The sequence below is a fragment of the Falco rusticolus genome, chromosome 4, assembly GCF_015220075.1.
Source record: "Falco rusticolus isolate bFalRus1 chromosome 4, bFalRus1.pri, whole genome shotgun sequence".
Lineage (NCBI taxonomy): Eukaryota > Metazoa > Chordata > Aves > Falconiformes > Falconidae > Falco > Falco rusticolus.
This window is the reverse complement of record NC_051190.1, coordinates 49765978-49782614: the sequence shown is the minus strand read 5'-3', so window position 1 is coordinate 49782614 and position 16637 is coordinate 49765978. Positions and strand designations below refer to the sequence as shown.

Sequence of the window (16637 nt, the reverse complement as noted above, 5' to 3'; positions counted from 1 at the left end):
ACCGCGCGGGCACGTGGCAGCGCGCTCCTCCGTCGGGGGGCGCTGAGCCAATCTGGGCCCACTTCACAAGTTGTTAGGAGAGCGTAGCCAATCAGAGCCCGTCATGGAAAGAGCGGGGCCTCGAAGGCGGCGGAGGCGTGAGGCCGCTGCCGTGTGAGGGCGGCCATGGCAGTGGCTGGGCAGAGGGGGCGCGGTGGGGGAGCCCCGGCCGGCGTCGCGCTGAAGGTGGCCCTGCGCCTCGGGGTCGCACTGCGCTCCGTCCGTGCCGCGGTGTATTTCCAGGAGCAGTTTCTGGACGGAGGTTGGGCCGGCGTAGGGGTTAGTGGTGGCCGGTGGGGCAGCCACTGGTTGCGGCGCTGTGTGAGGTGAGTACTTGTACCGTGGTTATTGACCCCACTCTTGTGTTGCTGCCGGTGTTGGCCATGCGGGACAGCCAGCTGGCAGAAGAGGGGGGTGAATTCCGAGTACAAGCCAGACCTTGGGAAGTTTAAATCAGTTTAGTTTTATGGAGATGCAGTGTGGGATAAAGGTACATGGGTTTCATTCAGCATAGGCTCTGGGAACCACCTCTAAAGCTGGGGATTTCCCTTTACAGATGTGCCATGCGTGGCAATAAAAGTTTTTTTTTTTTGCAAATGGAGAAAAATATAAGTTTGACTATTACACTAATATCTCTACGGGTCCACAAACAAGCGAAAATGCTAAATTTTATGCTGTGTCCCATGATTTAAACCATTTAGTAACAAAGGGAAGGCTCTGGTCATTCAGTACACTGCGAAACATGAGCAGCAGATAGACAGTGGTGGGGGATATGTTAAGAGTTTTTCCCTCAGATTTGGACCAGAAGAATCTAAGTGGAGATTCACATTATTACATTATGTTTGGTGAGTTTGTAGTTATTTCTTCATTACTAAAATGATGGCAGTGCTGTTGTGCAAGTCTTCAAAGATGGTTGTGGAAATGGTAGAAGAATAGTAAAGGAAGGCTGTCTTAAAAAAAATAAGGGTGTTGTGATTGTAAGGAGTTTAGTTCTTCCATGCTTGAGAGATCTCTAAATATGTATTTACAAAATACATATTTATGCAAACATTCTGAGCTGATTTGAAGCACATAACTGAAAATGGTTAGAGTGGGCGTAGAATAAAAGTAGTTGTTCAGCAGGATCTTTTTAAGATCTTTAACTAAACATACTGCAGACCATTATCAGCCCTTATATATTTGTATGTAGTTTCCAGTGTCTTGGTGTGCACATCAAAGTAAAATTTGTCATTATGTATCTAATATATAGTTATTCATCTTGTGCCATAGATAACTTTTTTTGGTTTGCCTGGATTTTTGTGTTCTGGGGTTAGTTCTGTAACAACTAAATCTCAAACTACACAAAATCAAATTCTAAAGTAAATTTAAGGACTTTGAGTAAAAGCTGCATCATCCATTAAAAATGGACTGGAATACATCAAAATATGTGGGATGGGACCGATGTCTAGCAGCATTGGAAGGAAAAGGTAAGCAATCTGTATTTTTCTGCAAAGAAGTTAAGGATACAAAGCATATAATCTCTTTGTAAGGCCAAATATTTGTGGATCTGAGACAAAGAAGGTCCATGTTATTTTAAATTACAAGAATAAACACCATCCAATCAAGAAACCAATCAGATGCAAGGTAAGTACACATTTTCAGAGATACATAAACTTTAAAATAAGTTACAGGGATATTGGGAAGAAAAAAAAACCCCAACCTAAACCAAAAAAAACCAAACAACTATTCCAAATATGTAACACCTTTGAGAAGTTCTACTTTTCACTGTATTTTAAAAATCACTTTAATTTTGGGTTATTCAGATGTTTCCTGGTTCATGGTATGTTGGCATGCATTCATATGATTATTTATGTTGGCATACATATGATTGCATTCATAATACATGACACTGATACAGGAGGGAACAGGGTTCTGAGGGTGCTACATGTCACTAAGAAATGTATGTCATTGTGTTTCTTAATTTTAACTTTCATTCCACATTTCCCAGTGAGAGATATATATATCACACATATATATTTTGATAGAAATGTAAGATCCTGGGTATATGCTTAACATTTTTACTGTTAACTTATGTAGTAACCCATTTTATGTGCCTTTGCTGTAGCTATTTGGGATCTAAATAACTTGTATTTTATATTAACTAAAATAATTAATTTATCTGCTACTGGTTTCAATCTTGAGATGCTTCCTTTTGCCAGTCAGATAGGGAATGTTTTTTCTTGCAGCACTTTGGTTTTGTTCAGAGACCCAGACGGCAGGACTGGAAAATAGATGTAAAAAATGTCATTAATTTTACTTTTCCCCCTCTAGGAGAGTTTGGAAATTATTTTTGCTTACTGCTGCTCATGAAAAATCTATCAGAAATTAGTATTATAATTCTGATGTCAGGCAGTTCCTAAGAGGTATATTTAAGGTTCTAAAAATTTTACTTTCTTTCCTTAAAAACCAGGCTGACAGATATACACATCTTTATACTTTGATTATAAGGCCAGATCAGACTTACGACGTAAAAATTGATAACAAAATGGTTGCATCTGGCAACTTAGAAGATGATTTTGATTTTTTGCCACCAAGAAAAGTTAATGATCTAACAGTGAGGAAACCCACTGACTGGGATGATCGAATGCAAATTGATGATCCAAAGGACATCAAACCTGAGGTAATTTGCTGTCCTTATTCTGCATTACTGGATTATTGCATTTCTGCTGCATATGCGTTTGACACAGTTGAACTGTGAGCTAGGTTTATAGCTTAAACTTCCTGTGTCTTTTTAAAGGATTGGGATGAAGCTGAATTCATCACAGACACTAGTGCTGAGAAACCCGAAGACCCAAGATGCTGCTGCGAATGGAGAATGGCATTATGCTGTGGTCAAGAATCCTCTGTACAGAGTACAAATAATTTTGTAATCCTAGCTATGGATAACACTTTAAGCAACTTTTCTTTGCCTGTGTTCAGAACTCGTGGTTTATCCTAGGGGCAATGGAAACCAAGGCAGATTAATAACCCAAATTAGAGAGGAGTTTGGCCTCATCCACAGATTGACAACCCAGATTAGATACTGAAGTCTGGAGAGTACAGTTATGAAAATATTAGCATCATTGGACTAGATATCTGGCAGGTAAGATGTCTTTACTGGAAAAGAAATAACTTGTCTCTTACTGAGTATATAGCAACCTGTTTACCCTTTGCATATAAACATTATCTGTTGTTTTGGGATCTTGGGGTCCTATGACTTTTAACTTGCTCTTTGTAAATATATGTATAAAATAGAAAGAGCTGTAAGACATGCTGATCTTCTGTTGTAGTTACTGTTTGGATGGTAGTCATCTACAGGTAAGTGAGGGGCCTAAACTATTTTGTGTAACTACTGTAAAGTATGGCTTACTCCACCTGACTTGGAAGCACATAACTGAGGCTTCAAGCAGCTCAGTTACTCCTGATTTACACAAAGATTAATGAGGAAAAACTGCCCTCTGGGGCACCCCTGAGATTTTCCTTTGTCTTAGGTTTGTTGACTAGCCAGTGATGAGACTTAGAGCAGTGAGGTACCTAAAGTTAAAACAAGTTCTTTAGATTCTTGAAAACAGTTGTCCAAAAAGAAAGAATTCTTCATCAAATTCTGGGGTTCTTGACATGATTAATTTATATTGAATATATGATACAAACAAACTATTAAAAAGAAAAGAAAGGTAAAAACTCTTTAGAAAACAAAGTGGCATCCTGGTGGGTTTTTTTCCCCTATTCCTTCAAAGGTGAGAGCTGGCACAATTTTTGACAACTTCTTGGTAATAGATGATAAGGCTTATGCAGAAGACTTTGGATATGAAACATGGGGAGAAACGAAGGTAACATGACATTCTTGGGTCTGTTTTGGTTCTTTATTACCACATTTTAAAAATCCCCTGTTTAATCTGATCAGGAACTTATCATGAAACATGAAATCTTAATATCAGGGTCCTGAAAGGGAAATTAACATAATGCAGATTGAGGAAGAGCAGGAGCAAGAAAGGGTTATAGAAGAAAAATACTTGGAGCAGCAGTTTAAGAAAAAGCTAGAGAGAAAAAAAGAATCTGGAAAGGATAGAGCAGTGAGGAAACACTATTGAGAAGGAGTTTTAATGGTTATTTGAAAGAAGTTAACTTTTTTTTTTTCCACTTAAATTGCTTGGTGCTCTTTTCACGTAAGGATTTTGATATTTTGTTAATAGCTTGTTGAAATCTGCACCAATGGAGCTGTACTAAAACTGGATTTTGTAAAAAAATTCAATATTACAATTTGTAACCTGCTTCAGTTATGTTGAATAAAAATACCATGATATAATTAAATGCTCTGTAGAAGAGGTTAATTTTTTTAATTAAGTCTTTTTAATTTTAAGTCTTAACACTGCTAAAATCTATTAAAAACACCTGTAATAAAGCACTAGGTTTTGGAACCATGTTACACTTTTTCATGGTTTCATATTAAATGTAAAATTCATGCTTATCTTTGTTAAGGAAATATCAGAATAAGCTTTTTATGGTATTTCATTAAAGGGTTCAGCATGTCAATGTGTGAAGTGTGTTTCATAACATACTTCAAACTAAGGAGGAGATAAGCTTTGCTAAGCTTCTGTAGTAATTGTGCACCTGTCAAGAGTTTCACAGATTACTGCAGCTGCAGAGCTGCTGCCTGGGCTGCTCTCAGCTGTTCTGCCATTGCTTACCTGCTGACAGAACATTCTAGCTGTCTCTGGGTGGGACCCCAGTGATAGTAGCCTGGCCATCCCCAAATCTGTCCTTAGAAGTGTAAATGTATTCAGACAATGTTTTCCCCCCCCCCCCCCCCCCTCCTTCAGTAGCCTGAAATGAATACGGTCAGTGCCTGGAAGCTGTCTTAAATATTACATTTTTATTTTTTTTCTAATGGGTGAAGGAATTTGAAACAATGAATGATGTGCCTGTTTTTCTGTCTGACCTGTCTTAAACTCAGTCTTGTCATTTGTTCAGTTGCTTCTTTTGTCGCTTCTTGGGTCCTTCCGCTCTTCTGGATTTCCTTCCCCTGTGCTCCAAGAACTAAGGCTACAAATCCAGCAAAAACTGAAGCTAGGCACGCAGAGCAATGGTTCTGCATTTACCTCCAGGCTGCCCTGCTGCTAGCTGAGGGGAGTTTTGTGTGGGAAGGAGATAGGATCTGTGGAATCCCATTTCTAGCCTATGGAGCAACTGAGGTCAAATTCTTTAGCTCGTGCTGTCCCGTCAAACAATTCAGTGATGCTGTGGGATGAAGCACTTTGTATTTTAATAGCTTTCAGTCACCCTTCACCTTTTTTCCTAAACAAATTTCTGTTGATTTAGCTTTTTATGGCCAGTGATCTAGCCACGTTCAGGCCGCCGTTCGACATTTATACCTTGCAGTTGGGGATTCGTTAACTTTGTTGTATTTCATTGCAGAGCTTAGTTTGGTGAAGCTTGTTGTGATGAGGTTTCTTGTCGTGAAGTAAAATAACTGGGTTTGTTTGGATGACCTGTACCCAGCTTTGTCCCGGTTAAAAGGTCGATCGGTGGTGCCTCGATTGAGTTACCTGGAAGAACATTCCCCAGGGCAGCTGCAGTCAGCCATAGCCCTACTTTGTCCCCGCCGTAGGTGGGTCCCCGCCAGCCTCGCCCGAGGCGGCGGGAGGAGAGCCGTGCCCGGCAGCAGAGAGGCTGCGGGACGCAGGGGCTGAGCTACGGCAGGATTGGGCTGCTCGGCAGCCCCAGCTGGCGGCGCCGAGGAACGGCTGCCGGGGACGGATAAGCCGCCACCGTTTCGCTCCTGGATCAACCGCCTCCCCTCAGCTGCCTGGGTGGCCGCCCCGCAGGCCCCGGCGCCGCCCTTCCAGGCCAGGCCCGGCGGTGCCAGGCGCGGCCGGGTCGGTTCCCGCCGCCGCTCGCCCCGCCTTCCCCCCGCCCCGGCCGCTGCTCGAATCAGTGGGAGGAAGATGGCGGCGCTCATCCCTCTTAGCCAGCAGGTAACAACCGGCGGTTGGACCCTGCCGAGGCGGGGGGCGGCTGAGGGGGGCGGCGCGGCCCACTGGGCCCCAGCAGCGGAGCGGCGAAGGGGGCGCGGGCCCTCCCTGCTGCGGGGCCCCCGCTCCCGCCGGCGGGTGCAGCCGGGGCCGGGTCGGCGCTGGGGCATAGGCCCTGCCTCGGCCCGCGGCGGGGAGCAGCTGCTCCGGGGAGGCTCAGCCCTCCCGGAGCAGGCGCTGGCTGCCGGGGGGGAGGGGGTCATGAAAAGCTCGGGCGCCCTCCCCGCGTGGAGGCCGCGGGGCTGCCCCCCGGGGTAAGGCTGCAGCCGGGCGGGCAGGTCGGGTCGGAGGCCTGGGGCTGGGACCCGGTCTCTGCTGGGGACGCTGGCTCTGCTCACGGTTCCCCACCACCACCACCCACCCCCCTTTTCCGCGGTGTGATACCCGCCTGTTGCTGTTTGGGTGTCATGACTGTGCTTAATATTCGGGAGGTGCAGGGGCAGCGTGGCCCTGGGCGTGGGTGACTACGGCGAAGGGCTTGGAGTCTGGGGCTGAAAAGGGGCTTTTCCCTCTCTTCAGTAGGAGGGTGAGGCTTCTGGGGGCGTGGGAGACCCTCAGCCTAGGGCTGCTCCCACACAGCAGGGCGGCACCCCCCCCCCCCCCGCCCCGAGGGCCTGTGTTTCGAGCCCTGGTTTACCCTTTGGGAATCCTTCAGTAGATTTTTGTTGTTATCATCGCTACAAGTTTCTGGATTAATTTCTCACCCAGATAACTTAAGCAGCGAGGTTGCTCTTTATTCTTTTCCGTGCTCTTGTGAAGATAGCCAGTTTACTTATTTCTTTTAAAACAAAAAAGCGACACCACTCCCATATACCTTGAAATTAAAACTGTTTTCTGTACTGTGGCTAGGCCAGTCAGGAGTTCAGCACAACTGCTGTTGGTAGTCCGCATTATTTAAATACATCAATTTCCTTTTAATAACAGGCTTTTATTCGTGGTAACTCTGAAAATTTACCCTTCCATTCAACTTATGTGATTCTTGGGTAATACTGTCATTTGCTGTGCGTCTTATTAAGAGCGTGCACTGCTTTTTAGCTTCTGAATAGCAGCAGGAGTCCTGATTAACATCTGTTTAATTAAATTAACATGTTCAGAAACATCTGAAGACGTCCCCGCACATACAAACTATTATTAGAAATTTTCAAGTAATGTAGTGCAAAATACATACGTTAAATAAACTCTGGCCTTTTTCGAGTTTTCTTGTTGTGGAACTTCAGTAGTATGTTGGTAAAAAATGTATGAAGTATTTATACTGAAAATCCTTCTGTGGTGTTATTTAAATTCTAGTTGACATTTGGAAGTCTGGCATCAGGGGTATTTTGTATAGCATACTGTGAGGGGAAAAGGGTCACATTCTGTGAAGATCTCAGTTTAAGATAGAAAAAGAAGTTTTAAAACTGGAATGCTTCCATTGAATTAGTTGGAAAATAATAACATCAAAATAACTATCAAGAGTAATCTAGCTGTAATCAGGGCGTTAAACAGAATTTCCCTGGAAATTAGTAAACTTCCTCTTTTAATAGTCTTGATTTCATGATTACTGTAGAGATACATGCTAGTTACAATAAAATGCCAGAAATGGTATTAAAAGGAATAGGAGAGGTTACACGTAATGTTGAAGCATGTTCACTTAGATATAAGAATATTAATCTGAACGTGTTGGGAGCGATTAACAATATGGCTAATTCAGGCACATGAAAATGTTTAATCATGTTTGTTCTCAGAAATGAATTCTATTATGGTTCTATTGTTCTATGAAGTTACATTTTTATGATGTTTTTGTAAAAGAATTTAGACAAAAGAGAATAGTGTGCAAGCTATTCAATGTTTCAGGTGTCTTTGTTTCAACTGGCTGTGCATAAAAGCAGTCAAAAAGCAAGCATGTAAAATCAGTTCTAGGAGTTAACAACTGAAACTGGATTTATCTTTGATAACTTTATTTTCTTGGCTATTTGATCACCACCTCAGTGGTCTTTCTACTGTGCCACACGCGTTTGACCTACAGCTTCTGAACATTATGGAGAGTTATGTTAGAGATACTGGGGCAGCACAGATCGTTTCGTAGCTTAGACTTCTGAAGCAACAGGATACTCAGCAAGTAGAATAAGGGCAAAGGTAATCTTTCTGGGACAGCAGCAACCTTCTTTTGGCTCTAATCTTTGTGGAACACCTTGGGTTTTCCCCTTTCACAGTACCTATGTTCATCCATCTTACAATGTGGCGAGAGTGGCTGAAAGAAAATTGTGAAACAGGAGGACACCAAGGAAGATAATTTATCTGATCCAGAGTTCTTTGTGGCCCTGAGGTGATCTCAGGAGAGAGGATTGCAAGGACATGGCTTTATTAATTGTTCTGGTGGCAGCAGTTTATGCCTGCCTTTTTCCTAGACCTACATTAAGGGACATGGAGATGTCTCCGTGTGTGTGTACTGTGTACCACAAATGCAGTGTACCAGATCTGCTGTGAAAGTGCAAGTTTGAGACTTGGAACTTCACAGTTGTACAGGAACTCAACTTAGAGGTCAAACAACAAGGCACCAGGGTTCTGAAGCATCTGTTTGGCAGACGGTGTAAAGCGTTGGCCATAGATGATGTTTTGGGGAATATAGAGTAGTTAAACTGTAAGTCAAACTGAATTGCTATATTATAGGTTATGTATCCTTTGACCGCTCATCAACTGCAAACTCTTCAAAATGTTTGTCTCTGATTGCTACCATTGACACTGTCTTGTGTAGGTTCTTCATCAGCAGGTATCATCAAATGACAGAATCCTCATGAATGATGGCGATGTAGTCACGTGTGGTGACAGGGAGGTAGGCTATTTTTATCACTTGAGCCCATTTTGTCTGGTCTGCTTCATCACAGAGATGCAGTCATTTAGGTAAATTGGTCAGAGAGGCTTAATCTTTGTAAAATTCTGCAAGTATAGAGAATCGAGTGATGAAGTGTTTTCCAGCAGCACTTGGATGAATATATTGCTGTGGAAGAAACTTCACAGCATTTAAGCACATCACCCTGGATTCCTGCCACCTCTTTCAGGTAAGTTAGCTGTATGTCGTGTCTGACAGTGTCAAATGAGGATGACAAGAATGTCACTGATGGGATGAGATCACTCAGTACTGCTGCTGGAGTGGTTTGCTCTGTGTCTGAACACTCTAGGATACTCACCAAATCAGTTAGCGAAGCTTGTAGTTGTCTTTAGCTAGCTTCTCTGAGCTTTCTGATAAACGAGATACGTAGTTTGCCAGTGGTTGACTAAAACATACTAGATCTTATTCAGAGCTGGATAGACTATTTCCTACTTCCACGTTTCCTCTGAGTGATGTGTTTCCTGCTTTGGACAGGAACACAGTGCTTATCCATGCCAATCATTTACAAGCCAGCAAAAAGATGAGTCTGATTTATGAGTTACGGTTGCAGCTTTCTTCTTCTGAAGTCCTGTCCAGCTTCTGGAAGAGTGAGAGCTTCTAGAGGGTACTGATGTTGGAGAATGCAGCGGCTTATTTTGTTGACAGATACAAGTGAAGTAGACGTAAGATGCTTAGGAAACTCTTCTGAAATTTTTCTTTTCTGGCCAGGTAGAACTATTGATCTTCAAAGAGTCGTTGTTTGCTTTCATTTGGTTAATCAGATTTAGTTATTTTGGATAGCTCCTTAACTTAAGATTTGGCGTGTTTATTGTAAACTTACAGGAGGATTCTCTTTGTGTAAAATTTTCATGCACCTCATTTTCTTTCACCACATTTCTGTCTCCCTTCCCCTCAGTGTATGCAGGGCACCCAGAAATCCATGTGGATGAATGACAAGGAAGAAGGCAGTGTTTGGGAGGTGACATACCAGTGATCAGAGTTAGTGCAAAGCAATAATTTATTGGGTGTCTGACTTGGGTCATTTAGGTGGAGGATTGTTTTCCCAAGCAGGCTTTGAGATGTTTCCACATCTCAGCGTCTCACTCATTAAACTGTGTTTATTGGGTTGTCTTGTTGCTTATTTTTTAAGGCCTTTGACTGCTCTAATGGGGGACTTGTTTGAGACCGGATTGTAGCTGTTTTGCTGTTGGCATTGAGGCTGGGGAATGGTGTGGGGATGTAACCTGTGTGTGGCTAGAACTTGTGTGGCAGTTGTAGGAGACAGGTGAGAAGATGGATGTTGAGGCTCCTGCCTCTTCTGGCATTTCAGTTCCCATTTGCTTGAAATGTCAGCAAGAGGGAAGAGGAATCTGCTTGTTTAGTGTACCAAAAAGGCAGGGCCTACCTTTGTGTCTGCTGCTTTGGTTTAATACAGGGATAACACCAGGCTGATATCCTCAAGCAACATTGTCAAGGATTTGTGACACTTGTTAATTAACGGTGTGTTCTATTTTTTTTTTCTTTTGTTAATCTGTTTTAGTTTAAGATCCTAGTCCTGAAAACACAAATACGGGCGTATTTTGATACCAGGGCGCTGTGTGTGTGGAATATTTTCTGCTGAAAATATTCCATAAGTGCATTTATGGAATAAATATGGGACTGAGGAGGTAGTCAAGTCAGCATTACATTGAAAACTCTGCCTTTGTTACAGAAGTTCTCAAACTGATCTGAAATAATTTGGAAAGTAGTTCAAAGCTGTTCTACAAAACCTTATTACCATATAGTGTTGTTATTAAAAGTGCGAGTATAAGTATGAATGCTGGTGAGTAAGGAGTTTTAAGAGGTGACAGTAGTCTGTTGGCTGCAAGATTGGGGGGATCATTGTTATCCACACTTAGATTTCAGGTATCCAGTTTGGAACACAGCAGATTAACATACCATTTTATATTTTTGGTCGAAGTAATACACAAAGTACCATACACTGTTTTGTTTGGGTTTTTTTTCTGTATGTCCCTAAAGGTGGGCTAATTGTGATTGCAGTTCATTCTTTGTTTTCCTAACATCTCCCATGTTTTTCAGTTTTCTACGGGGAATCCATTATATGAAACTTACTACAAACAGGTAGGTTCTTCAGACATTTTTTAAAAACAAAGTGCAATTTCATCTTCCTCAAGATTTCCTTCTCATTCCTTTCCCCACTGCAATGCTAAACTTCTGTAATTCTCTCTGCTGAGTGGTAATGCATGCTTGACCTGGACCTTTTTGACCTAGAGACAGGAGACATTTAATTTCTTGACTCTGCTTTCATGACAGACATGTTTCAACTGAATGTGAATTTTTATCTTTCAGGTAGATCCAACATATACGGGGAGAGTCGGGGCAAGTGAAGCTGCGCTGTTTCTTAAAAAATCTGGTCTCTCTGATAGTATCCTTGGAAAAGTAAGTTGAAGGAATTGGGTAATGCAGTAATTATTGGTACACTCGCTTACATGCAGCTGACATTGAGCAGAAGGGGTTTGCAAAAAGGAGTTTGGTGGAATGCAGATCAGATCCACTGAACGTTAGGTTAACCGCAGATCAGTAATAGCTCCAAGGTATTGTTCTGAGTTTCACAGGAATCTAAAAGGAGACTTTGTCTCATGTAACACTTTTGTTGTTAACTGGAGAATTAAAGAACTTTGTATGTCATAACTTGACAACTGCAACAAACAGTTCAGGAAGGCATACAATATGGACTGTTGAACTGAGTTAAGTTTGATTTTAAAATGACAATTACTTTTATTTTGTATCTCCACAGATATGGGATTTGGCTGACCCAGAGGGTAAGGGATACTTGGATAAACAGGTAAATGAAATGTGCCTGTAGACCTCTTATGTTACCTTCCACAGATTGGCCTTGTTTTAAGAAAACAGTGGTATCAGTAGTATCGGTAGTAGCTATCCTTCAAGCTTTTTTTTTTAAGTTTTCATTTACAAGAGGAGGTTTTTTTTCTTAGCACTGCTGCTATCCAAGTATATTACTTGGTGAGGCTGCTGGAGAAGTTCAGATCTAATTTTCTGTCTCGCTTGTTTTGTAAATAATCTCTGTGATGTACAGATACATAGTCAATGTCTTGCACAGTTACAAGCTGTGATTTTCTAAGATTTATTTCAGAAGCCTTTGTTGCATGGAAAAAATATAACTAGCGTTACTAAAAATAGTTTGGAATATCAAATATCAAGTTACTTGTATATACGGAGGAAATTTTTTTTTAACATTAATTTTTAAGAAAAATAGCTAAAATCTAATTAATTACGGGAGAGCCCTTAAAAGAGTTTTGAAGTTTTCTGCTCATGTTATTGTAGAGTTTTTCCTTGAAATCATAGTTTTCAAGAATCATCTTGAAAAGCAGTGGGGTAGTTGTCACTATGCAGTTAACTGAATGGGGCTATACATCTGTATTTTCTGTCCTTTACTGTGTTGCACGTATACAGTGTTAGTAAAAATCATAAATGGGTTATTGGAGACTGATTTCGACTGGTTGCTTTTTTTAATAGAAAACACTATTGTTTCTAGGGTTTCTATGTTGCATTGCGCCTTGTAGCATGTGCACAGAATGGCCATGATGTTAACCTGAGCAGTCTAAACTTGACTGTGCCACCTCCTAAATTTGTAAGTAATATAGAACTATATGTATGTGTTATATGAGAACTAAGGCTTCAGTTGGAATGCTGGAATAGTTTTCTGTTCCATAAATGTAATGGTTCTGAGACTTCAGGCTGCTGTCAGACTATTACTTAAGACAACTGTGGTCATGGCAGCCATAGTCCTGTCTTCCTGAGCAATATGTACAAGCTCCTTCCTGGACTGCAAAACTGGTTCAAGTTTAACTACAGTCAGCTTGTTCAGGAAGCTGATGTGGCTCAACTCTGGATTTATGAAAAAAGAAAAATAACAAAAGATTATTTTGGGGCTAGGTCAACAGGAGTGTGTAGTAAAAGGCATGACTGCAGCTTTGCCTGCAGTAGCTGCTCTGCAACCTCCTTTGCTTGTTTTAGTTCTGTGTTTGGGTACCTAATGCCCCTAATGCCTTTACCAAAGTGCTATAATAGTATAAATCAGTATGGCTTCTTGTTTTATTTGGTTACACGTGCAGCCTTTTTTTCTTTTTTTCAGTGTAGTTAGGCTTCATGTCTATAACCATCTCTTAAAGTGATTAGTAAGGATTAGAGACAGAAGACTGTGTATTTTTATATAAATACGTATAAATTAAAAATTTCTTTTATTCTTAGCATGACACTAGCAGTCCTTTGCTGATCGCACCACCTTCAACAGAGACTCACTGGGCTGTTAGGGTAAGTGTAAAAGACAACACATTCCATCCATTCTTTAGAAGTAAATGTCTTCCTTGTCTGTAATTTTCCCAGTGAGAGAATTTTGTATCAAACATATTTCCCACTTCGGAAGTCCTCCCTTTCTGATGACAGATTTGTGCACAATAGAGAATATTGAGCTGTAGTTTGAAAAAAGTATTAAACAAGCCTTTGACAACCCCTGGTGTGATGTTTTTAAGACACAATGAATTTTAATCTTCTGCCTGGATTCCTTCCAGAATCCTAGTAGTAGGCACTTTCATGTTTGTATAAAGGAACCCCACTGAGAACAGCAAAGCATTTCACCAAATCCATTCTGAAGTATTAATTTAAAGCTTGAGTTCATATGTTCTAATTGGTATTCAGTGATAACACACAATATATAGCACTGGAAAAAAACAATTTTCGATACATTTGTGGCGATATTTGTATTGAGTTGATTTTTGAACGCAAACATTTTCCAAAGGGTAGACGTTTAATAAAATAATTTCTAATGCTGATGTTTTGGGGGGGTGTTTTTTGTACTTTTTTTTAAAGTGCATGTTTTACTTCAAAGTGGGAAGCAAATTATTTGGAAATAATAGTTTTTGATTCTACAGAGTTTGTCAAAGTTTGTTTAAAACCTGGTCAGCAGTGTTTTAATCAGGATGCATTGTCTTGTTAGAACACTACAGAGACACATCTTGTATGCTGCATGTTAAAATCACTTAGCTATCATAACCTTAGCTTTGAAATTAAACTCCTAAATACAGCTCTGTGGGGTTTACAGTTAAATAACAGCATGGTTGGCGCTTGCAAGAAAGCTTGGAAATTTACAATGAATATATTACTGACCAGTCTTTATTTCTTGCAAGATCTCATTTTCAACACTCACACAGGCACACTTTTTTACTTATTCAGGCTATTTCTTACCAACTAGGTGGAAGAAAAAGCAAAGTTTGATGGTATTTTTGAAAGCCTTTTGCCAGTAAATGGTTTACTTTCAGGAGACAAAGTAAAACCAGTACTGATGAATTCAAAGCTACCTCTTGATATCCTAGGAAGGGTAAGTATGTTGTTTAGTTTTAGCCATTCTCTATTTAGCTTCTTGTAGTTGCAGTGTTAAATAGTTAAATGTTAGTTAACAACATAGATCAGTTTTTGGCTGAGGTTTTAGATTGAGTGCATGCTGTAAAGCAGGAACATTAAGTGCACTCTGAAATCTTCCACTTAGAGGTAAGAATAATAGTAGTAATTTGGGCCCTAGAGTAGATTGGCTTCATTATCTCTGTATTCATTTTAAGAGCTGAAAATTTTGATTTTGATTGTTTAAAAACAAGAAAAAGCTCTCCTAAACCACAATAGCTTTTATAACATTATATTCCGCTGTTTTGTCATTTTTCCAAATGCAAGTTATTAGACATACCATTAAATCTATGCACTGTTTGTGCAAGAGAACACTTTAAAACATCCTAATTTATAGTAGCTGTCAAATTGTCATGTATTTCTTTTCATGTATATTTACAAATACTTCGGAGATCTGAGCTTAATGCATCCATTGCATATTTGCAAGGGAAGCAAACCTTAAATTATTTTTCTGCTTCCATTTAAAATAACATATTCTTTAATGTTTTGCATATTGCTGGGACTGAGAATGAATACATTCTAGATAAGAGATGTATCTGCGTTACATACTTTCATCTCTTTAGGAAGAGCTGCCTCTTTCTCTATGTTATCTAAAAAATTTAAGTATGACTTGTTTTAATTCTGTGCTTGAATATTGTGAAGTACTCTGTCTTGAAAGGCTTTTTATTTTGTCTTGTTATTGTCATGACAGAAACTTGAGAAGCTTTTTCCTGTTTCAGAAAGGTTTGCAGACAGGATAGGGTACTGAGGAAAAGGCAAAGGACTCATCAGCTAGCTTAAATTTGTACAGGGGTCCAGTGATAAAGCTGGGAGTAGAGTTCAGATGATTGAGCTTCCATCTTAGCTTTCCATTTGCTCTACTCTACAATCTCCAAGTCCTATTGATGATTAAATGGTGCTAGCTGATGGCTGAATATTAGAGTACACAAAGTCTTTTATCCTTCTAAATCTCCTGCAAGTTTTGTTGACTGCACCTGACCTAATAATGAACTGAAATTGATAGATGCCTAAATTCTGTCCTATGGAAAATTTGGGGGGGTGGATGTATTTTTTTGACTAAAAATTAAAACTAGAAATCTAAGAATGGAATGCAAATTAGAAATTTACTGACTTTTCTAAAACATTTTAACTTTCTTCTAAGACAAACTTGGACAATCGGGTAGCCCATACCCTCCACACAATTCTGAAGGCCACCTTGGGATGTTTTTAGTCAGGTTGATGACTCCATAACTGCAAAATAGAAAGATGAAAAAAACTGCCTGTGTTGCGTCCAGAGTATGTTAGAGCCAGTGTTGATTCACATTGCCAGAAAACTCTAATCCAGTCTGTTTCATCAGAGAATGTTTAGCTAGGTCTAATGTAACTAATACAATCTTCTCAAAAAGGAGTCTTTAGAGGGCATGCTTAATATGATGGTGATTAACATGAAAAGCACAAAATTTAACTTGTTCTCCAAATCATTATGTTTGTCATAATTGCTGTAGGTCTGGGATCTCAGTGATATTGATAAAGATGGTCACCTGGACAGGGATGAATTTGCTGTGGTAGGTTGCTTTAAATTCTCAGTTCACAGTGTGTCTGCTAGAGCAAATCACTCTATTTTTTCTGAAGAGCTTTGCAGCTTTCTCTGCTACAGTCGCCTGTTCTAATCTAAATTATTCACATGGTTCTATTAAATGATCTCTCTCAAATCCATCTACTGACTCTTGGCTGTCATCAAGATTAAACTTTTTGGAATTACTTTCATAATTATCTGCTCTGCTTTACATCTCTAATCTTACTGTCTTTGTTTTACTAATATGTGAATGACTGACACTGGAAAATCGTGTTGCTTTTTCTTCTAATTATTAATGGTATCTGACCTTTTTGCCTTTGCAGGCAATGCATTTGGTGTATAGAGCTCTTGAGAAGGAGCCAGTTCCTTCACTATTACCCCCTTCTCTCATACCACCTTCTAAAAGAAAGAAGACACCTGTCTTTCCTGGTGCAGTTCCTGTTCTCCCTGCAAGTCCTCCACCAAAAGACAGCCTCCGTTCTACCCCATCTCATGGTAGTGTCAACAGTCTGAACAGCACAGGGAGTTTGTCTCCTAAACACAGCATCAAACAAGCACAGGTACAAATCTTTTTTTTCTCTGCTCCCACCCCCACACCCCCCTGCTTTTTTGTTTTGTATCAGTAAACTGCAGGAAAAAATAAAACTGCTTTTTGATTTCTGCTTCA

At 40.4% G+C, this 16637-nt stretch overlaps 2 protein-coding genes across 12 annotated transcripts in view; both read left to right on the top strand.

Annotated features, from left to right (window-relative positions):
• Positions 1-127: 127 nt before the first annotated feature.
• LOC119145844 (calreticulin-like) lies at positions 128-4368 on the top strand. Its single transcript, XM_037382578.1, is given in 5 exon segments — positions 128-365; positions 1569-1662; positions 2489-2698; positions 2816-2869; positions 2871-4368. Coding segments are annotated over 5 exon segments (636 nt in total). The 5' UTR covers positions 128-165; the 3' UTR covers positions 2949-4368.
• Positions 4369-5920: 1552 nt separating this feature from the next.
• EPS15L1 (epidermal growth factor receptor pathway substrate 15 like 1) overlaps positions 5921-16637 on the top strand; it is a 45748-nt gene continuing 35031 nt past the window's right edge. For 2 of the 11 annotated variants that reach the window (XM_037382576.1, XM_037382575.1), the window contains exons 1-10: positions 5922-6032; positions 8824-8901; positions 11017-11058; positions 11287-11376; positions 11735-11782; positions 12494-12589; positions 13210-13272; positions 14210-14335; positions 15900-15959; positions 16294-16530. In XM_037382576.1, coding sequence (XP_037238473.1) covers positions 6003-6032; positions 8824-8901; positions 11017-11058; positions 11287-11376; positions 11735-11782; positions 12494-12589; positions 13210-13272; positions 14210-14335; positions 15900-15959; positions 16294-16530 — 870 coding nt within the window. In that variant the 5' untranslated portion in view covers positions 5922-6002. Of the gene's footprint in view, positions 6033-8823; positions 8902-11016; positions 11059-11286; positions 11377-11734; positions 11783-12493; positions 12590-13209; positions 13273-14209; positions 14336-15899; positions 15960-16293; positions 16531-16637 lie in introns of those variants that run through there. The other 9 variants (XR_005103546.1, XM_037382567.1, XM_037382574.1 and 6 more) reach the window with 7 other exon arrangements.